We start from the raw sequence: 23,126 nt of genomic DNA, 5'->3' as shown, positions 1-23,126 counted from the left end.
TATTGCATGTTATATCATTATACTCCTAGACAATTCTTTCTTGAGCTTTGACCAAACTCTCCATTTTCTTTTCATGCAGCCTTTCCTTGCAAATTCTGCTTTAAAGGGACCAGAGTAGCTCACCAGATGTGTGTTCTGATATGCTGCTGTTCAATTTTTTTACCTGCAATCTCAAAATGTATAGGATTAAATTTATTTCACCAAGTACTAAAGTAAATGTTTAATGTGTGTAGTGATTGGCTGCAGCATGAACAAACCAGAATTTCCTCAGGCTTGAGCAAGATTTTAAAAGTCTCAAATGAATTAAGTACACATTTGAGGAGCCTTTGTTGAACTCAAGTGGTTAGTTGGCAGTTTCCATTTGTGCATAAGAAAAGTTTATTGCTTGTTAAACATTTATGTAAATGCAATAACATAAATCTTGAGAATTTAGTTCCCCCTTGTTTGCTCAGTTTATGAATATGCATTGCCTTGAGCAGAGCATATAAAAATCTTCAATGCTACAGTAAAGACAAAACAACCCAGAAAGACATGGGATCTTCACGTAACACAAAAAGAGAAGTAATGATTCTGTCTTTGAAAATGGTACATTTGAATCTGTTCAGAAGGAGAACATGCTTGTTCATGGGAAAATTGGCTTGGCTGGGAAATAGAAACAATGAAGCTTTGTTATATAATATATTGTTGAATGAACTGTTAGCAATGGACACAGCTTTCTCGAAGAGTACCTCCACATTGCTGTGCTCCTGCTTGCATAACATACCACAAAATGGGAAAATTTATAAGATAGTTTAAATCTCACTTTTCCAAACAGTCTTCTCTCGGTATTTTTAGCTTCTGCTCCTTTCATGGAATGACCTCATGATTTAAACAAACATAGACGGACATCTGGCAAATTCAAATGTGACTTTTATGCAAATGTAATTGGTATAAATAACATATTTGGGCTGGAGCATTCACACAACCAAACCAACCCAACTGTTCTGATTCTATGCATCAAGTTGGTTCAAATCTGCCAAGAAAGGGCATTTTCCTATACCATACTGTCACTGTTGTCATTGCTAGTCAATATTTCTCTCTCACTCTATGAAATCTATTAGTTCAAAGTTCTCAAATTATTTAGACTCTGTCTAGTTGATGGAGCTTTAATTTGCTCAAAGCTTTAATGTTCCAGAACTTCATCATTTTAAGTTACCCAACAGTATATTTTAATTCTGTACAGATTTTTTTTCCTTAAGAGCCAGAAGTTGTCTCTCTAGGCACTAGTATGGATCCTGCTGAGAAAGTGGATGTATGAGATTTGGAAAAAAACCCTTCTTGAATTCCACTCCTCACATTCCCACTATCCTTCAGATGTTTCATTTACCAAAAATGGCCAGAGTCTTTCAGGACCATCCAACACACTCAGTACTGTTTGTTCCCCTCTCTTTAAAGCTTCAGTCCACTTTTCAGATCTAAGTGCATTTCCACACTGCTTCTGGCCAAAGGTGCCTGGATGGGACACCCTCAGATGTGGGTCTCACCTCAGTCACATCCACAGGCCAGCCAGGATTCTGTACCTTAGGGCCATGCATGACCTGAAGGCACAAACCCCAGCAGAACTCCTGAGCAGATGCAAGAATTGGACTTGGGAAATGGAAAAAAAAAAAAAAAAGAAGAAAGAAAAGGTACTGTGTTACCACCAGGAGAACGCTTCTACCCCAGCCTGCTCTATTTCACTTTAAGTCAACCCATCCCTCGAAGTTCCCCTGCATCACTTCAGCCACCCATAGCTCAAAGCAAACCACGGTTAACCACCATTCTTAGCTCTAAATTTTCTTAAATTTACCTTACCTTTCAAATTCTCTGTGAAACAGGAAAAAAGTCTACATGTGTAATGCCTAAAGTAGAAATTAGTTTCTTACACAAACAACTGAGCATGCACATCCTTCATCCCTTCCCCTACTTGCAAATAGGTTTGTTTTTCATACTTAGCTTCCTCTATTAAATACTCACCAACTTTTTTAAATGCTTCAAATTACTAGAGGAGAAACCCAGTCAGAACTCTATAAATAATTCCTGTATGTCAGAATAATACTCTCCCTTTCTAGTAATGAACAAAATAGCACATGGAAAATATAACTTTAGATTGAACACTGAAAGATATGAGATGAAATCCTGATCTCACCACAGTAAAGGTAGATTTTATTATTAATCTCACTATGGCCTGAAGTTCACCCAGAAAAGTGAAGAAAACCAAATTAACGTTAAATATGGCTCTTCAGTTTTCCTGTCTGTATAAATATGACTGTTTAAAAAAGTGTATTTTTCAAAATTATCTCTCAGATAACACAACTTCCCAATATCAAATATATTTTCAGCTGTAGGAATTTATTCAAACACACATTGAAAAATTTACCTATACTTCAAATGAAAATTAGAGGATTAATGTATTCAGTAGCAGCAGCTCACTACACTGGCTCTGTGATACTAACATGAGTAAAAACTGCAATCTTCTTTTTATCATGAAATTCAACAAATACCATGACCAAACATTAAAAAAAAAGAGGAAAGATGTTGAAGAAGAAAATTTTTAATTGTACTTTTATTACTGGTGTTTTTGTAGTTGACCACACACAAAATAAATAAAAAGTTATGCCATTATATTGTAATGAAGCAGAGCAATTTCCCTAAGATAATAAAATCAAAAATAAGTTTTTGAGTCCTGTTATTTTTCCAGGAAAAATGCAAAGAAGTTAATAAATAAACTATTCCAGTAGTGATATTTACACTTATGTTCATCCATACAGGAGGAAGGGGCAGTGGGGGACTTAAAATCCTCAAAAATATCCTTGTTACTCAAAGAAAATATTGTTCATGCAAAGATGGAAAAATTCAAATGCAAAATGAATGTTTTGGAGACTTGAAAACATGGATATGGATGTGTGAAGAGAATAGGTTCTGAAGGTGGATTTAAGGGACTGATAATAAGGATTTTCATTTATTTAGTGTTTACAAGTAGCTGCTGGTTGGCTCTTGAAGAGGATTCATCACCAAGGTATTTCTTTGAAGTTAAATATTTATTAGCCACGGGTAATTATTCATAGACAACAGTCTGGCATAATTTCATATTTTCCAAAGGACTTACAGTATAAGCATTCTTATATATTTTCTGTCCCCTCTCTGATGAATGTTCAATAGAAAGGGGACATTTTGACATCAGAGGTAAAACAATTGAAGCTTTGTTTTAATAATCAGTAAAGTAGTTTACCTTAGTTAATTTAGTCTTAATTTCTCTAGGTATTTTTACTGCTGATAAATATACTAAAGCTTTGTCTCTTTGCTGTTTGCAAACAAACTGATTTCCATTTGCTATTATTCTGTATGGTTTTGTATTATATAAATTTACTAATTAAAAATTTTCTCTCTAAAAAAAAGAAAATAGAAATTGAAGAATGATGACAGGCATACTTCAGACTATGTTTTTTTATAATTTAGTTAAATATCTTTGTGGAAGAAAATTAATATAAGACTAAACTAACAGTTCCTATTTTTACTTGAAACGACTCTGGAATAATTTTTCATTTTATTCTATGGTTCTAACTTAGCACTGTTTGATCAACACTTAGATGTGTCCATGGAGAGCAGAACACTAGTAAAAAGTGCTGATGATGACAGATTGCTTTTCTAAATACTTCTATATTTACTTATTAAGGACTAGAGAAACAAATTTAACTCTCTTTGAAATCAGTGAGATCAGGAATATACATTACTTAAGTATAAGGCACAAATTATAGTGATGCTTGATTTGTTCATGTATATAAATATTTTACTAAAAAATGTTGTCAGTGGCACTTCTTCCTGTGTGCAGGGACTTGCTTGAAAACAACAACAGGTAAAAATACCCTGGGTTGCTCCTGGAGCAGGGAATCCAGATGTAACACAACTTCTTGCTTAGAGCTAATCATTGATGTTGCAACTGAATTTGCCTTTAGGTATTTCTGTTTCTCCTAATTACCTGTACATCTGTACCTAACAATAATTACCTAACAATAGGTAATTATTTTAAATTGATTTTGGCATCAGTCTGAGCTATAAATTACAGTTATGGTCTTTCTGAACAATGGTCTGAACTTCAATTCTAAGTGAATAAATCGTTGCATTTTAAATATGTGATACTTTCTAAATATTTTTAGAGACAAAGTATTTTTGGAAAAATAATGGCTTTTCATGTATGATCAAAACCTTAACTTTTGCAGGCTCCTGCTGGCCCAGTTGATGGTGAAAAGCACTACTGCACCTTAGTGCTAAGATTCCACTGTGCTGGATATTGGCCAACAAACACAGTCCAACAGATCCTTGCAGTGTAATTAAACACTCATCAGTGTCTTTTCACTGCTTGATTGGTCCATGCTCCTCTTCGAGGAAAATTCAAAGACAAGGGCTTTGCTTTGTACAATTTTTATGATATATGGACAGGTTTTGCTTGGGTTTTTTTCCCCACCACAATTAACCCGCTCCAGTGAATGAGCCTGACACGATTCTGAGTAGAAATTCAGAAATTCAGCCACATGCTAATATTTTCTAGTAGAACTATGGGTTCAGAACTCTCTCTCGGTGCACTAACATGAACTTCTCCCCACAGATTCAACAGAAGGCTTTAAAAAAATTCCCTAGCACATTAAACAGACCATAAAGAAAAATTATTACCTTGAGGAACCTGCAAATCTGAGAGTTGGATGAGGAAACAATGAACTACTTCCTCTCATTTCTATAATGGATGAGAAGGAAAACAGATCCATATGGTACATATGTGCAGCAGAGCTTATTTTAGAGTTAATCCCAGGACAGGACATTTTTGTCTGTCCACCTGTGAATTTCTACTATTGATAACACTTACTAAGTATATAAAAACAAGGTTCTTCATGGCTGTAATTTATACAGTATCTTCTACACATTAGAAAGTCATCAGTGTTCAAGACAACCTCTAGGAAACAGTGATGTTTAATAAATTATATTGCCATGTGAAAATGTTTTGGTTTTTTCCCCCCTTTAAATAAATAATGCTGCAACTTGTAAACCTTAAGGATTTTACACTTGGAATTTGATCATTAAAATAATACCATATGTTGGACACATCTTTAAAACAGATTTGCCTAGTTTGCTGAAGGTGGTGGGAAAACAGCCTGTCAAACCTCTCAGAATCTCCACTGTCTCCCAGCTGGACCCAGGAATGTAAGAAAATACTAACTTTTCTTCATATAAATACAAGAAATTTGCTTTCAATCAGGGAAATTAGATCAAGTGCAAAAAGAACTAAAAACCATTGCAGCATCTGCTCAGACTTCTGTAGAAGGTGAAAAAATATGCATTTTCTAAGCCCACAAAAATAATAATGAATATTTATGTGCATTAGCACATGAAACATCTCTGTAGTGACCTACCTACTTAACAGGTTACAAACATGGGGTTTCTTCTTCTCTAAAAATTATTTATAGACTATTGCCATACACTAAAAAAAGGAGTTACCATAATTGCTACTATAATTGCTGATTGGTCCAGCAATCTGATTGTTGTGGTTTTAAGTCACGGGTTCAAGATTCTTAAAGCAAACATACAGAAACACATGCAAACAGTGTCTTCAAAATCTCTGACTGACTAATAGTGAATATTTGGCCCTGGTAAATGCCTACACAGCTTCTGAAACACAATGGATTTCAGTCTTGACAAGGCAGGCATGAGCAGAAGACTAACCACAATGTGGCCTAATTCATCACATCACTTGCTCTGATATGAAAAAAGAGAACTAGAACTTTACAACAGCATGTAAATAAAAGATTTATAAGTGACTCGGACTGATTTCTATCCAGGCTTGTCAGAGCCTGAATGCTCACAGAGTGTAGAAGTCCTTAATAGTTTTCTCCTAATCTCCAACTGTTTTGAGTAACCAAATCAGTCTTGGGCACTATCACATCCTGTTTTAATACAGCTACAAATGACTTGGCAGAGATTACACAGGGCTTCTGTGGAGCTTCATAAACCCAAATTGCCACCTTTCCAGGAAAATGCCTGAAGACTATCAGACTGTGCTTCCTGAAAAGCCCTGAGTGCAGGGCTGGGTGATAGATCTGGTATCAAAGATCTGTTTCATTTGTCAGTATGCAAACATGTTCCAAATTAATCCACAGTAACCGCTCTTGGTTAAAAGCAGCAACAATCTTCCTACACATAAAAATTGCTATTGTTATCCAGCCAAATAAAAAAATGTTATCTGATGGGCTCATGTTGAGTCATGCTCACAGAATTGCCTTACAGTACCCAGATGGTATCTACAGAACTGGATTAATTAAGCCTAACTGAAAAGCAAACAGCAAACACAGGCATTAATAAGAACAGTATTTTTGTTACTGTGAATATGTATTTTGCATTTTCTGTGAATAAGTATGTGAAATAGAAATAATCATTGCATCACAAGTGTTTGCAGTGCATACAAATTGGGAAAAAAATACCCTAATAATGTGCATGACTGTGAAACCACAGTTGTATAACTGCTACTCCATTGCCATGGGTGCTTTCTAAACATCTCTTCATGAACAGAAGGCTCAGCAGGAGCACAACTTCTTTGCCTCTAAGAAGGGTAACAGGTGGTTGATAACACACATGGCAGAGAATCACTCCTTTAGGCTGGGAGGTGAAAAGACTGTTATATGGAAAGCTGAAGCTAAAAATAGCATAATGAGTCAGACTGTAATTAATCTGCCTAGATATCAAGGAGACTGCAGTTGCATCATGGTTATCTGAAGGTTCCTGTGACATTTTGACACTATCTGCCACAAGCTCTAAAGCAAAGTGTCCCCTAACAACATGCTGGAATTTGGTAAATAGAAGCAGCAGGAGAAAAATCCCACCTCTTGGTTCTGAGGAACACTTGGTTTAACAGCCAGGTTTTCATTTTAATGAAACTTTAAGATGTGACAGGATGAAACAGGACATTCTAGAAGTCATGGGCAAAGGTGATATCACATGAAATACAGGTATCTTTCTAAAATTACCATTGTAAGTTACAGATGATGGATTCACATGAAGAAATGAAATGGGGAAAAACAGCCTGAAGCAGATCTGTGATAAATTTAGCATTAAATCTGTGGCAATATACATGCATTAGGACAAGCAATTATACATTAAGGTTCAGGGAATAAAAAATAATGTCCTACTATTCAGACAGAAATTTTTGAGCCCGCATTTACTACTGGACTTCTTCAGTATTGAGAAGATTGAACACAATGTTTTTTACTGACAGTAACATTTTACTGGAAAACTCAGTTTGGAGTTTGAAGCCAAGCTACTGCAGCAAAATTCAGGGCAGCTGCTGGCAAAACAGCTCATAAAGTTGCAGCTGCAACACTGTCATCAAAGGCAAGACCTCCTTGTTTCAAAACACACTCAGATTGAGTACCCAGGCTCTCAGCACGTCATCACTTACAACACCACAGGCAGGAGGATTCCAAAGGAGGAGGGAGAAATAAACAGCAGGACACGATAATCTGCAGGTTTTCTGCTCCATGCTGCTCCAAATCCTTCCTGCAACTGCCAGCCAGTGGAGACTCCTCAAGAGCAGGGATAGAGGGCATTGCCCAAAGCAGTTTCCTTTGGGAACCTGCCTGGCTGTTCTGCTGCTTTTCCAGATGCAAGGCTTTGCTGAGAAATTACACCCAGAACATAAAATTGTTGTAGGTCACAATACAAAGCAACACTCCATTTTCAGAAGGCCTCAAGCCCTGTTTTATTATAGCATGCATGCTTTTGGTACATTCCTACAGAACTCCTAAGTTTTCACTTTACTCATTGATCAGGAAAGACCAACAAAGTGCTCATTGGAATAGACAGCTGCAGATTTCTCTTATTTATCCTTTTTACTTTCTTGATTTCTATGTCAATGACCTTGATAGAAAATTCTTTCAGGGATAAACATGGATCCTCTTATCAAACTTCTCTCTGGCTCACAGAAGTTGCTGTAAAACCTCTTTCACATACAACCACAAAGAGAACAGCAGTTTTTCACATCAGCAATATCATGTTTCACATTAGTAAAAAAAAAAAAAAAAAAAGGCAAAACAAAAAGAAGAAACTGCTGTTCCTTAGCAGGCTGGGGTGGAGGGAAAGGGCAAGGGAGAGAAAAATATACTTGACCAAATTATATGAGTCAGTAGCCTGCAGCCAAAGCAGAAAAATAACATACATACATATTAACTATAAGTCATTGAAGCATCTTGCTGAATTTCTAACACATAGGTAAATATTTGAATGCAAAAAATAAACAGGAAACCACATCCTTTTGCTTCATCTATCCAATCTTCCTATTGCTGTAGGTAAGAAAATTTATTTCTTTACACATTTCTCTAGCTTCATAGACAACTCAATTAAGTCTCAAATTTTGATCCCACTGGCTTTGCTGTAGAAATTCAATTGCAGGAAATAATTATAGAAAAGATTCATCAAAACACATATGGTAAGGCCAACTTGTCCATTTACTTTTTAAAGATCTGAGTTCAGCAAAAAACATACCTGAAAAAAAAAAAGAGCAAAGAAGCTGCAAAATTTGGGGTAAAAATACTCTGAATTTTCCTGCATATAACCAACTACGAAAAGTCTCAAATAATTCCCCAGCTAAAGGAGTAAGCAGATAAAACTATTGAACTTCAAGTATCTCCACATAAAAGGACTTGGGTGTAAATGAGAAGCAGCACAAAAACCCCAAACAAACCCTGAACTATGAATATTCCTCAGCTGTAGGAAAACACAGCTCAGAACGTAATAAACCATCCTTATACACAAAGTTATCTACTCATTTTACTTGTGCAGTGAACAAGAGAAAAAAATAATTTGCCCTCAAAACTCTACAGCCAAGACAATCTGCCAAGTAATGTGACTTTGTGGTGGTTCTGCAAGAACTCTGGGCTTATCCTATCCTGACACATGGACAGAGAAATTCTACAGAGCACCTTGTTAAAATGACTGTGATTTCTGGATCATTGCAACACAAACACAGAGACCACAAAACTGCCCCTGCATGTCATGGAAACAATGGAGAAAGGGGGCTTCTGTCTTCTGTCTTTGTCTCTTTGGGCCTCAATTCATCAATTGATAATTGAATTCCAGTGTAATTAAAATGGTATCACAAAAATCTAGCGATGGAAGAGACAGTGATCCAACTTCTGACCTCTGCACTGGGAACTTATAATAAAATCAATCAGAGTGGAACAATTGCCTCTTCTCTTTTTGCAGTGTGACAGCCTTGCAGGTGCATGCCAAAAAGCCTTTGCTGAGCACGGCCATCATTAACTTTCATGACTCTTTAGGATCCCCTTGGTGCTAAAAGAATGGTACAGCAGGGACTTGGAAAAAGCCAAGAAGTTGACCTATGACTAAGAAAATAAAACTGCAGATGATATTCTTAGCTTTAATTAATCCAAGTGATCATATTGAAATGATTAAACTTTCCATCTAGTACAAAGCAATGTAAGAAAATTACACCAACTGAAAGATCAAATATATAATTGCTGTTATGTTACAAAAATACCTAGTTATACATTCTCATAAATTCTGAATCAAGAAATGGCAGTGAAAAACAAATACGGTTACAAGCATATGGCTGAATTTGAAAGACAAAGACAGCAAATAATTAAGGTTTTATTTTCATAGGAATGACAAAAAAGTCCCCAAAGTCCTCCTCCTTCTCCTCAAAACATTCACTTACTCAGTCCAATAGAATATTAAATGTTTAAGCTTCAAAATTCAGCTGACCTAACTTCCTCACTAGGATGGCAAGATAAGGGTATTCATGTTCATTTGCACACATGGATGCCTAGATTTTTCTGGGGTTTGTTGTTCTTGTTCTTTTTTTTTTCTTTAAATTACCTACTCTTGGTTAATCAAAATATCTCTTGAAAATGCCCCTGGACAAGAGTCACAAGTTCCACTAAAAATGGTTAATCCCACACACACCTAATCAAGAACTTTGAAGTTTTTTCTCTACTCAGTAGCAAAACCTATTTTGAGAAAGTCATACAGAACACAAAACAACCGATCTTCAAACAGATGATCTGGTTACAATTCTCACATTTCCAGAAGTACACCATGAAACTCTAACACTGAGGGATGGATCAGGAGTAACACAGGAGAGCCTCACTTGCAGGGGGCCAGAGGTGTGTAAGGATGCCTCGCTTTCTCCTGTCACACAAATCCTTCCTAATGGACCACAGAGGCATTTGGGAGCCTCCTCTGCCTTCTTATCAAATACTTGCAGAACAGAGGGATCCTGGATGTCAGGTCTTGCCTTTCCCTGGACCTCAGGTGGTGCCCAAACACCTGATGATGAGAAAACCACACCACTCTCCACTGACAGATAGATCTGGGTGACATTAGCACAGCGCACACTGCAAGTCTTTATTCCTGTGAATACTCTGTATCCACAGAGCCAGATGAATAATTATGTGTTTGCAGAGCAAATCCAAAGTTACTCTTACAGTAATTAAGATGATACACATTGGATTAAAAACACAATACATCTCAATCACAAGAGTAGCTTTGAAGTAGTGGAGCATCCAGTCATCTCATTGCTGAACATTATAATTCATCCTGTTATTTTTTTCCCTTTTTGGCTTTGATAGCACAATATTTTCTCAGTAATAACACCACTTGATTTCAGTTTCAGCTGGAATCTCGCCTGACTAAAGAGTACAGGCATAATCTCAGCCTTTGTAGATTAATACACTGTGGCACAAAAGGATATATGAAACAGTTTTAACTTAAGTAAAGAATTTCAAACTCTGGCAATTTTACACTGAAGTAATTGCAGAAAACCTACAATAGGCTATGATGTAGTTTCAACTAAATTGCTTTCATCAGCATAAATGATCACTCAAAGAGTTTGGAAATTATAATTTTGGTTATTTAACAATTTTCTTTGTATTTCAATGAAACTAAGTGGCATAGAATTGTATTTTTTCCCCCTTTCCATTTGTTAAAACCAGAGCACTATAATTTCCAGGAAAATAAACATTTACTTGAATGCATTATGTTTTGCTATTGAAAAATGGCAGAAAAATGCCAAAATGTCCTCTGAAGAAAAATGCCTGATAGGCTCAATCATTAGAAATACTGCATTCCTCCACAGGAGACTATAATTTCCTTTTAATATCAATCAATAGAAATACTACATTCCTCCACAGGAGACTACAATTTCCTTTTAATATTTGGAAACAATAATTTCAAAGCTTATAAAGACCTAAAAGTTGAGGAAGAAATGCCAGGCTCACTTCTGTATCCCCTGCAGATACATCAGACTGCTCCAGGACCCTTATCCACAGAGGAGAAAAGGAGAGCCAGGTGCACCACACTCATCTTACACTACAACTTCCCATAAATCCCAGGCTTAATCCTTTGGATTTATACTGCTCTTTGAGCTGGGTAAAGGAGCAGCGTGAAAATGCTCCTAAAACATCAATGTTAATATTTCTTTAATCCTATTAAAGCCACAAAACAGGCCCAGCTGAAGGAGCAGGAAACTGAGCTGAGGAACTCTCAGTGACCCCATCACTGGAGTCCTCTTGGCACTGACCTGTTGGTCACAAGTTCAGCCTGGGCATGGCACAGATGCCCTGACATCAGGTGGATTCAGGACATCACCGTGGGGACCCCTAGGACACACGGGATGGGGCTGAGCTCTGCAGTAACACAAAGTTTTGCACTGGTACCTTGCAGCAGCTGAGTTATTAAAATAGCTGATGCACAAACAGAAGATAGGACTAGATATTTTTGAATTCTTGTTGCTTTACGCAGAAATTTATGTTCCCCAAACACAACACTGAATTCAGCCCAAAATGATACAACTTCATTGCTTTTCTTTAAAAGTCAGAAGAAAGGGGAAAAGTTGAAAGAAAAATACTCAAGGTGACACCACACTTTAAAAACTGGGAAACTGGTCTGTTAAAATGTGTTGGTGGTAACGTTTAGGGTTTGGACTCCCATTAATGGGGCCCCAGGGAAAATATAAACACTCTTTCTGAAATTAAATCTTGAGTTTGCCCACCGCAGTCTTGTTTTCAGCTTCAGCTGTTGGCACGTCAGCCTGCAATTGAGGCCTTGCATCAAATGCCAAGCCAAACATTCAGCAACAAGAATGGTAATGACACCCTATTTTGTTCTAAGGCACATTAAAATATAGCAAGTATTATAAAAAAAAAGGCAAAAAAATCACTCATTTGAGATTAATAACATAAAAGAAACTGATTTTTGTAACCTCTCTCACTTGCACTTGTCTTCAAATAATAAACCTTCAGAAGAAAGCTGTGCTTGACTCTTGAAATCAAGCACACTTGCAAAACAGTAACACATATCAAAGTTCAGATAATAACTGCCTTAGGGCATAAGCTTCACCTACAAGAGTTCAAAACTAAATTCCCTTGTTTTGATGCACGATTTTGCAAGTGACTTAACAGGAATGGACCAATAAATGGAAGTCACTAATTTGTAACATAAGTTTCTCAGGTGGGATCATTCCTATCCACAGAGATATGACATACTAATATCAGAACTCTGTTACTGGAACACCTCCTACCAGCATCTCTTTAAGTTATCTCTTACATTCCCACATTCTTTTCCTAAACACTGGGTCAAGGTGAGAGTGTGTTGCTCCAGCTATTAGGTTTCCCTTTCTCTCTCTCTCTCTCCCAAATCTCCAGCCTTCTGCAATCTCTCCATGTAGATGGATCTGGAGTAAGGGATGCAGTGTAAAATACAGCCCCCTGTTCCAGGTGAGGGATTGGGATCTCTTGCCCAAGAAGGGAACAGTCAGCCCTGCCCATCCTAATCCCAGCTCCTGTGATGTCTCATGATGCATAGGAACTGTCTCCTACATGCAAGAAAAATTGCAGTTTGGATCTACAAGGGATATATGGAGCTTCTAATACAAACACTGCTCTAAGACACTCAATCCCTGATGTGAATCTGGGTTGGAAATGGATCTGACTCAGAGAGCAGACTGTACCCATGACTCAAACCAGGGATTAACAATAATTTACCTGTCATGGGTAGGGAATTTGAAGAAGCTGCCAATTTACCAAGGAGACAGAGGAGAGGGTGCACCAGGAATTGGTACAGGGACTTGTTCCACCACTAATATACAGTGTTAACTTGAATAATATAAGATACAACATACTGTAGCCTGCTACCCAATAAATGGAGTGAATGCCAAGCTTTCTCCTTAAAATCAGCCCCTCAATGTGAATAACAAAGTGGTACCAAGCAGGTGTCAATTCATGGCCTAACCAACAGCACTGTTATTTGCAGACCAAATGGATTTCTTTAATCAGAGGGTGGTGAGACACTGGAGCAGGTTGTCCAGAGAATTTGTGGATGCTCCATGCCTGGAAGTGTTCAAGGCAGGGTTGGATGGTGCCCTGGGTCCTCCAGTGAGAGGTGTCCCTGCCCATGGTGGGGGGGTTGACGCCCAACATGACCTTCCAGGTCCCTTCCAAAACAAACCACCGTGATTCCATGATTCAGGTCTGAAAGCAGCAGATTTGTGTGTTTGTCTGCCTCCCTGGAGTAAGGAATTAGAAAGAGGGCAGAGCCTTATGATAGTTCTAAGCCAGAGCCAAAAATGGTTGCAGCAGACACATTTAAAGCATGCAAGCACATCAGTCCTCGACAGGAATCACATCAGCACTCCTGCTGGAACCATAAAGTCAACCATAAATTTAAAAAAAACTGAATATTAGATGTAATAACCTGCAGTAACTACAATACCAGTCCAGTTACTGAAGTTAATGTTGTACTATATGGGAACAGCTCTTTTCTGTTCAAGACATTTGTAGGTAATTTAGAAGCCTTCCAAAGCAATAGTTTCACATTCACATGGAGTACTTTTCTGAAAGGCAGGTATAGGGGTTTCCTATTTTATTTCCATTCATCATCATGTCAGTTGTGTAACTATCTACTTTATTAGAAATAATTTAGCAAATTTACTTAAAAGAAAATGAATACTGGATGTGCACAGTTGAAAAAAATTAGGCAATTTAAGTAAAGCAAAAGCACTAATTTCTAATCCAAATGAGATTAGCACCCGAAGAATCTGAGCTATTGGGTTTAAAGCTACATTAGGATTCATTTTTCAAAGGAGATTTTGTGGAGTTGCAATGGTTACTGCCAGTAGATGTATCACAGAAAGAGTTACCATCATGTATGGAAGCATAGAGAGGAAAGCAAAGGTGCAGTCAACAACAGAAGGTTCAAGGACTTCTCATCTAAATACAGATGTTACCCATATAATGAAAGCCTAGAAAGCATCCAATTCAATAATTTCAGGAAAGACAAAATATAGATAACCAGTAGTTGAACTCTGTGTATGTCAATTCTTAGTTGGACAGAAAGCCAAACTGCTGTTTAAACTACTTTTTAATTTTAAAAATTTGCTTTGATTGCAGTTAGGACAGTAAGCATGAAGATTGGTGTATGGGTAAGATGAAAATGGGTCCAGCCTCCTAACACTTCCTCAGTGGCAGAAACACCAATTACATATAGAGATTTTTCTACAATGATAAAGTCTCGTTTGGATGTAGGAAATTAAAAATCAATAGCAAGAAAAAACATGGGGTATTTTTCTGTCTGATAAGAGGGGCCAATAAGCCACAGTTATTTCCAATTAAACTGATGTTTGAAGGTGTTTTCTGGTAGTAATATTGTTTTCAAATCCTTCTTTACAATCATAACCAGTTTCAGCCACCAGAAAGACATCTTATTTCTCTTCTACTGACCTTCCTCATTAGTTTGATCTAATTCTTACTACAAAAAGGGTTATAAATTACAAGGTCTTTATAATGACTATATGACCTATATGATAACTAAGGCATTTATGCCAATATTGTAAAGAACTAAAATGTTATTTCAAGTGCAGCGCTTGAAATGTAAAGGGAGAACTTTCAGTCAGGTTTGTTTAAGAAAAACTTAAGAAAATTGACCATTTTCTGTGACGGTTCTGATGGATGAATAACAGAGTAACTATGTAGAAGTGCACACATCTTCTCATGAGGTCAGATTTCAAGAGTGAATTACAGACAATTCCTCAGACAATTTGAAAACCCAAATGAATTTGCAGCAGCCTCTCCTCCACAAGGTGGATAAATCTAACTTGAGCTTCATGCATTCTTTTTCAGTCTTTACCTTACAGAATTAAATGTAAGACATTAGTTTTCGCCAGAAAATCTTCTCTTAAAATATCAAAGAATGAGGAAATTGCACAGAAAATATTTCACATTTTAAGGAAAAAAAAAACTACATAGATAACAGGGGTGATAAAAATTGTAAAATAGATCATCTTCCACAATCTGTATTGGTAAAGGTGCTTTCACAATAGATTTAAACAGGCTTTGCTGATAAATGAAAAAATCAAACATAAAACCCCCCAAGAAGTTGTAAAAGTGAATTCATGATAAATCAGATCTGTGTGAATATAGTTAATTATGAAACATAGCACATGCCACTTAAAAAAACCTGGAATAGGATTTTTTGTACCATAGCCAACCCCAAAAGTCAGAGTATCAGTTAGAAGCCTACTCAAAAGGTGGAAACAAAGGTTTACTTGTTTCCTTCAGACAAAACAAGCATACAAAATACACTCCAAAAACACAGCATGCTATTAGAAATAACCCTGAAAAACAAGGATAACCATGGAGGAAATCAGCAGTTTTAATTTGAATTACTGTCAGATTGTGTCAGGTATGTCCTGCTGTCTTGGATATAACTGGATCACTATTCTTCTTCCCTTCAAAAGCATTGTGACTACACCGCATCTGTGCACTGAATGAAATGCACAGTTCCCCTTTCAAGGGGTAAATACTTGTTGCACTGCAGAATAATCCCACTGAAAGTGGGGAAAGGTATGACTTGCTCTTGGCTGGAATAGGCTGACCTTCTATAAAGGTGTTTTATCAGGGTAAAACAGCATTTTCCAAATATTCCACGTCTTTTTCAGAAAAGAGCAAAAATGACTCTGGTTCTTCTGGTTATGTGGCAAAGAGCCAAGCTGCCTGTCCTGGCACATCCCACACATCCCTGAGATGAGTCTGGAATTCTGTTTTCCAAAAGCACCTGCATTATTACCAAACTAAAGGGGTAATTCCTCTATGCAAAATCAAAAGAGAAACTTGTTGGATTTTTTTTGCTTCCCTGTGAGACAGACATGGCTTATATCAGCTTGCCAGTGATTCTTAAATATAAATACTGTGGTTGAAATAGGCCCTTATTTTCTGTAGTATCAGAAAAAATTATCTATTAAACACAAAAGTATCTCCAAAAGTATCTCTCTGGCTATTCTCAATTCTGCAGTATTTTGGTAAACATTTGTCAGAGAAATGTTTAGTTCTGTTTTCTTCTAAAGGTTATGAGGCACAGCTGCAGAAATCATATGGGAGCACACAGTAGTACAGAGAGTTTTGTTATAATGGTCACATCTCTGCTCTCAGAATCCGACCCTTAAATCAGGATGGGAGTGCATTTATGGCAAGTGTCTGACCTTCAGGGAAACAGGGGCTGCATTAAAAACAGATCTGTCATTCCAGTGTTACTCAGGCCCTAACATGTAGTTTTTTCCTGACAGACCAAAATATGTCCTTTAAAGCCAACAAGAACTGTGTACAATTAGCAGACAAAAGGTGACTGATTAATGTCCTCCCCTTTGCTGTCAGAAAACAAGCAGAAGATTTTCCTGAGGGGAGATGAATGTCAATGTAATTAGGAAAAATTAAAATTTGCTTGTTGGCTAGCTACTCACCTCATGAAGTGAATCTTTGTGATTTAGAGAAGTTCTTTAACTTTTCCTCTTGTAACTTACTCTCTCCTTTGTATACCAACTTCAAGAATTATTTTTTATCTCTATACAGCTAATGGTCACAAAAATTAATTAGGCACAATAACGCTAGATCACTTTTTTGGTCTGCTATAAATACATAATAAATAAATAAAACATATTGAATTAATATTTTAAGCAATCAATTGGAGTGAATAGGCAGTCAATTACTGAACTATGACATTTATAAACAACTTGCAACCTGCACCACAGGCAAAATACCTGAATATTATAACAGAATACTTTTTTAAACCTCTATTCTACAAGACTTCCTAACATTTGTGTGATTTTAGAATTAACAAGGCTTAGTTTTAAACAAAGAGTTTTGTTGAAAGTTTTTAACATTTGCAGATTATGTTCAAGAAGTCAGAACACTGTCCAAGTATGAAAAAATAAGAAGCAGAGCACAGAATTTCTTGACCTTTCTAACAACAAATAATTGGATACACAATCTTAGTTTGAAGTACAGTAGTGACCAATCAATTGCCTTGATCATCAGAATTTTTATGAGACACCTGGAAATATAAAGCTCTACCAGAATTCTCTGGGTGACATTCTGGTCTGTATAGATGTCCCCTGACAAACAGAAATATTTGCTTAAGTCAGTATTACATAGCTTTCAATATTTTCATTCAGTTATTAAAAAAAGTATAAAGTTTGTTTGTGTCTTTTACCTCCTATCTGCAAATTGATTTAAAAAGTAGTAAAAGTAGTCTCAGCCAGTCATATAAAATGTAAATATATTTCAGGAATTGTCTTCATAAAACAGCAGGAGTTACAGAGAACTGCACAACATCTGTAGGTTCACAGTATGAATGCAAAGAAAAGGCCAGCACACAGCCTCAAAATAAGATTAAGAAGCAAGGAGATTAATACATTGCAATACTGATATTATTCTATTCAGATTTTGCTTAGCTGCTATTTTACTATTTATTTTCAAGCTTATTTTCAGTTCAGAGATGAAGCATTACTCTCTTAAGTCAGCTGGCTCTGCTTCTCTCAGACCAGTGGATTCTCAAAATTCACCTTACTACCTTAGAGCAATTCTTGTCTTTCACTCTCCATCTCCCTGGGCCATCAGGTGCAGACAGCACCTCCTTCACATCCTGGACCAGGGAGAGGAGACAAAGTGCAACCAGAGGATGAGGGAAAAGCTGTGATCTGGGCCCCCTTTACACAAGCAATTATCACACTTCTCCTTTGCTCACATATGCTTGCAGCACACCTCCAAAATTTCAGTCGACCTTGGAACCGCAAACAACAAATGTGAAAGTTCCTTGGAGCTCTTACAAATTGCAAATTGAGAAAAAGCTTTGTTTATATCCACTTACTTCAGCATCAGCCAACTGAAGCAAACTGTTTTAGCAAATGGGCCAAAGCCCCACGTGAACTCCATAAAAAGTGGAGCAGGGATAGGCCCAGCCTATCTTTTTACTCCTAACAGAGGAGCATGTAAACATTAATCAGATTTTAACCAAAAATATTACAGAAGCAATGCAGTTGTACAGGTCAGGGAAGGGCACTGCTATGCTTCTGCTGTGCAGCCCAGGGATCAGGGTTTGGGAGCTCTACTCCTAAACCAGAATTTACAGGACATTAGGCTCTACTCCTTGCTGTGATGCCCAGGTAACAAACACAAGCTTGGATGTACACACCTACACATGAGAGCCTATGTACAGACATGTACATATATCCCACCATATCAGCAAGATGTTTCAGCAAAATAAAACTATTAATCCTTTAAAAATACTAGTGTTTGTTTTTATACTGAACGCTTGTGGAGGTATTTCCTTATATGAGGTAGTTCAGCTCTGGGTTTTTTTTAAGGATTAATAGTTAACAATTAATGCAAAAAGCTGGCAAACACTTCCTGCACTCACTAAGGCACAGCCTGAGGGGCTGGAATGTGGCAATTAGTGCATCTTGGGGCAATTAATATGCTGGGGTTCCTCACAGGGCTGGGTGCTTCCAGAGCACTCAGGTGATCAGAAACCACAATGCAGAGCCAGAGCTTACAGCATGGTGAACATGAGGCAACAAAAGACAATACTGATAAATAGGTCAGTGAATCTTGAGTTTACATCAAAACAGATGGACTTTGGACACTCAAAGACAAGTGCTTCTTTACTCAATTCTAACCAAATTGAAAGATTTTGCTTCCCTCTACATCTGCATTTCAGACAGAGCTCTATAGCACATGATATGCATTGAATCCAAACCAAAAATAACATTTATTTGTATGACAGAAGTGCAAGCAGTAGCTTGCCACTTAGCCCCACTTCAGTGCTGTCCTGGATTGCCAAGCAAATTGTATTCTATTTGCCATCTGTATGGCAGCTGTCCTCTGTTAATTGGGCAGTTTTTTCTTTATCTCTTCCACAACCACTCCTTCCTCTGGGGAGACACCTGCTGATAACAGCTATTGAATGTCACTGCATGGCTGATAAGAACTACAGCATCCCACTGGGAGATGCTCCGCCCAGAGGGAGGAGCCGAGCATTCCTACCTGGATATAATCTGGAGATTCTGCAACACCAGCACTGTTCCTCCACTGGATTTCCCAGAGGAACAGCTGCCTCTTCCACTGGGTCTTCAGAGGAAGACTCCACCCTTCTACAGGACCCCCTGCTCCAACAGAACCACACCTGACACTCCAGGAGGGCTGCAGCCACATTTCCAATTGGACTGCTGCCAACACCCTGACCAACAGGGTGTCAGGCTGGGTTCTGACTCTGTCAGTGTTGTTTTGTATTACTGCATTGTTTATTTTATTTTTTTATTTTCTTCCCTAATAAAGAAATGTTATTCCTGCTCCCATATTTTTTGCCTGAGAGCCCCTTAATTTAAAATTTATAACAATTTGGAGGGAGAGGGTTTACATTTTCCATTTCAGGGGAGGCTGCTGCCTTCCTTGGCAGACACCTGTCTTTCCAAACCAAGCCAAGTGCCTTTCTATCTGTGTGCTACCCTTCACCTCTGTCCCCTCATTGTCCACTCCACCAGCAATAAGTTGAAACATTGTTTTGCCTTCCTGATATTTATTGCAGATGAAGGCAAAGCAAGACTACACATTCAAATATACCTTCAGGCAATTTATAAAGCTAACTTTTTGGACATAGTGTGGATGGACCTTTGCTAGGGAAAAAAATTCTGGCTAATGTGCATTTGAATTTGATTCAGACAGATTCTTCAAGGTGTTACAAATATTCAAATAAATCTCTACAAGTTCGATAGCTATGAAAAATGTCTCTGAACAGACAGGACAGCCTGACTCCAGCTCAGTTTTGATGCCTGCTTTGGAATGGTGGTGGCTATGACATAATCATGATATAACAAAGAGTTAAGTTCCTGATTGACATTTCCTTCACATCTCAGATATCCACATTCCTAAGGTGTTAGCTGTGGAAACATTAAAAAAAAAAAAAACCAACATTTTTCTACTATAAGAATCTTCATTTATTATAGAACAGAGAAAATAAAACTAATGCTGCAGTATATAATTAGAACTGCTGCCAACATAGTGCTATGTATCTGTAAAAACCTGGGTTCATATGGCACAATTACAATGCATGCCACATCTTCCTTTATTGTATGAAAATACCTGTTTCAATCAGGATTTTTTTTCTTTTTTTTTCTCTCTTTATTTTAGCTTTAGTGTTCTTTTTTTGAAGGTGGAAAGACATGCTAAAAAATTCTCCCCTAGTTTTGGTGACTTTTTTGCCTTCAATACAGAAGAAGTTACATTTGTTCTTGTCAGCATGATGCTATTGTTGCTTTTTGTTAAGCAACTTTTTACTAATTCAAATAATCCCCTGCTAACCAACTACAAATACTGCTGTGCCCATGGTTTGAAGGGTTCTACAGATTGTCAAACAGATTTTCAAAACAATCACGACACAGATGCAAGTTGGTACCTGGGATGCCCTGTCAATCTAAAAAACCCCAAAAAACTCTCCAAATCCTAGACAAGGCAATTTACTTGAGTTCTTTTTAGGAATTCCTTACATAAGCTGCTACTTAGCACAGTCCATAAAGTATATTTATACTCTTACAGGTATGAGTTTTGACCATTTCCTCTGTCTCTTATGCAATTATATAAAAGCTATTATGCTACATGATTTGGAGTTAAACAAGTCTTTCACTTCCAACCTGAGTACAGGCAGTCTTTATAAATCTTATGCCAGAAATATCTAGTTCTCCTTATGTATGATTTTTTTTTTAAATTAATGGGTATGTATCAACTGATCAAAAAAAAAAAAGGTTGGCTGAAAAATTTGAATATGCTCTATGAAATGAAAGGAATTTATGCTCCTACCAGATAAATCAAAGATTTTGTTTCTTTGAAGGTGATATTTTCATATATATCTGCACTGGAGGCCTTACTGACCCATTCATTTATGACACTTATGATAAGTTATGATAAGTTATTTTAATAGCAGAGCTACTTTCACCTTCCCCACAGCTTATACTTCATAAACAACTGACTTCAGATATGCTCAAACATCCTTATGATCATGTTTTGCACTGGATTCTGTTTAAATTGTCTTTCCAAATAAAACAAATCCTGCTAAAAGGAAATGTCTCCATACACAGCATAATGGAAGGAACTCACCCAGCTGCAATCCTAACTAGTAGCAGAGTGAAACTTCTGAAGGTAAATCCTATTTCCCATAGTATTATTAAACATATAAAAGCAGAGAATACAGAAGCAGAGGCCAAACTCATTATTTCTACTTCTATCTCAGGACAACATTCCCCATTAGATTCAAGCTGAGTGATTTTGTTTATTGAGAATACTGAATTTTGATCTCAGGCTGCTACTGCCATATGAAAGAGGTTTTTAAAAATTATTTTTTGCTTATGTTTTCATAAAGAGCTTCAAAGGGGAGAAGCGTGTTATTTTTTTCTCCTCCTACTGAAAGCAAATCAAAGTCTCTTGAGCTACATTTTACTGTTTATACACAAGCATTAAACTGCCAGGATATAGCATGAATAGAAGATCTGAAAACAACTTTCAGAACATGGCAACATTTCATAACAAGACCAATGCACTGACTATAAATCACACTTAATAGAATACCAGTACATCTTCAGGTTCTCAGATAATATGAGTAGAGAGGAAAAAATTAATGGCCTTTGTGTGCATAAAAACTGCACAATAAAGTTCATTTGTGAACATAAAATAGCACCTGTTATTTGTACTGAAATGTTTTCTATGATCTGAGCTCAGATCACAATTTAAACGTGATAGAGAGCATTTATGCCCCATCTTTATGTTACTTTATGTAATAAGAAATGCTATAAATTTTAACTGAACCATTACTGTCTGCTTTTCAGCTTGTAATGGACTTAAAAGTCTGCAAATATACAGGAAGAAAGGTATCATAATAACAAATTGTTTGAAAAAATGAGTGAAAGATTTGAAGACCTAACTCCTGATTCTGTTTTCCTGTGAATTTTAAGAGAGGTCTGAGGTTTAGCAAACTTTATCAATTTCTCAGTTCATGATGAAACCCATTATCCACTGGTAACTCACCCTCTTCTGCTCTTTCATATATTCCATCAGTTCCTCTGTTGTCCTTTTCACTGCTTCTTCAATTGCTTTTTCACTTCGTTTCTGCTCCTCCATTAATGCTTCCTTGACAATTTCCTTTCCAAAAGAAAAGCATGTAAGTTTACATGAAAAAAAAAAAAAGTCACAAATGTGATAAAAGGTCATCCCATTTGCTCCTGCTAATATTTATTGCCTCTTATTGCCACTCTTTTCCCAGTTATAGTTATCCTAAATGTATGCAGTAGCTTTATAAAAATCAATAAATTTAGTACTAAAGGGTAAATAAGAGAGAGAGAAAAAAAAAGAGCGAAATAATCACTTTAAAGCTACATTAATAGAAATACAATGTTCCCTGAGAGCAGAAAATAATTCAGGTTTTACCTTCCATCAGGAGCAGGGATGGCAGGGATTTACCAGTTGCTGTTATCAGGCCAGACAACTTCAGCTGGAAGAGACCTACAAGATCATCTGCTCCAGCTGCCTGGGCCCTTCAGGGCTGCCCAGGAATTAAATTATTAAGGGATTCTCACAAGCCTCTGAAACACTGACAGTCTTAGGCCATGACCAGCTTTCTGGAAGCCTCTCCCAGTGAGGAGACCACCCTCTCCTAAAGGAGAGCTTCACAATGTCCAGTCTGAACCTCCCCTGATGCAGTTTTGAGCCATTGCCACAACACCAACCTCAGTT

General features: G+C 37.1%; 1 protein-coding gene across 2 annotated transcripts in view; it reads right to left on the bottom strand.

The window, feature by feature from the left end:
* Positions 1 to 23,126, bottom strand: part of CCDC91 (coiled-coil domain containing 91) — a 114,595-nt gene that overhangs the window by 3,301 nt on the left and 88,168 nt on the right. For both annotated transcript variants that reach the window (XM_066549871.1, XM_066549872.1), the window contains exon 12: positions 22,422 to 22,535. In XM_066549871.1, the coding sequence (XP_066405968.1) occupies positions 22,422 to 22,535 (114 nt within the window). The remainder of the gene's footprint in view (positions 1 to 22,421; positions 22,536 to 23,126) is intronic.

This window comes from Molothrus aeneus, chromosome 5, assembly GCF_037042795.1.
Source record: "Molothrus aeneus isolate 106 chromosome 5, BPBGC_Maene_1.0, whole genome shotgun sequence".
In the NCBI taxonomy this organism is placed as follows: domain Eukaryota; kingdom Metazoa; phylum Chordata; class Aves; order Passeriformes; family Icteridae; genus Molothrus; species Molothrus aeneus.
Note: the sequence above shows the minus strand (reverse complement) of the source record. Positions and strands in the feature narration are given on the sequence as shown.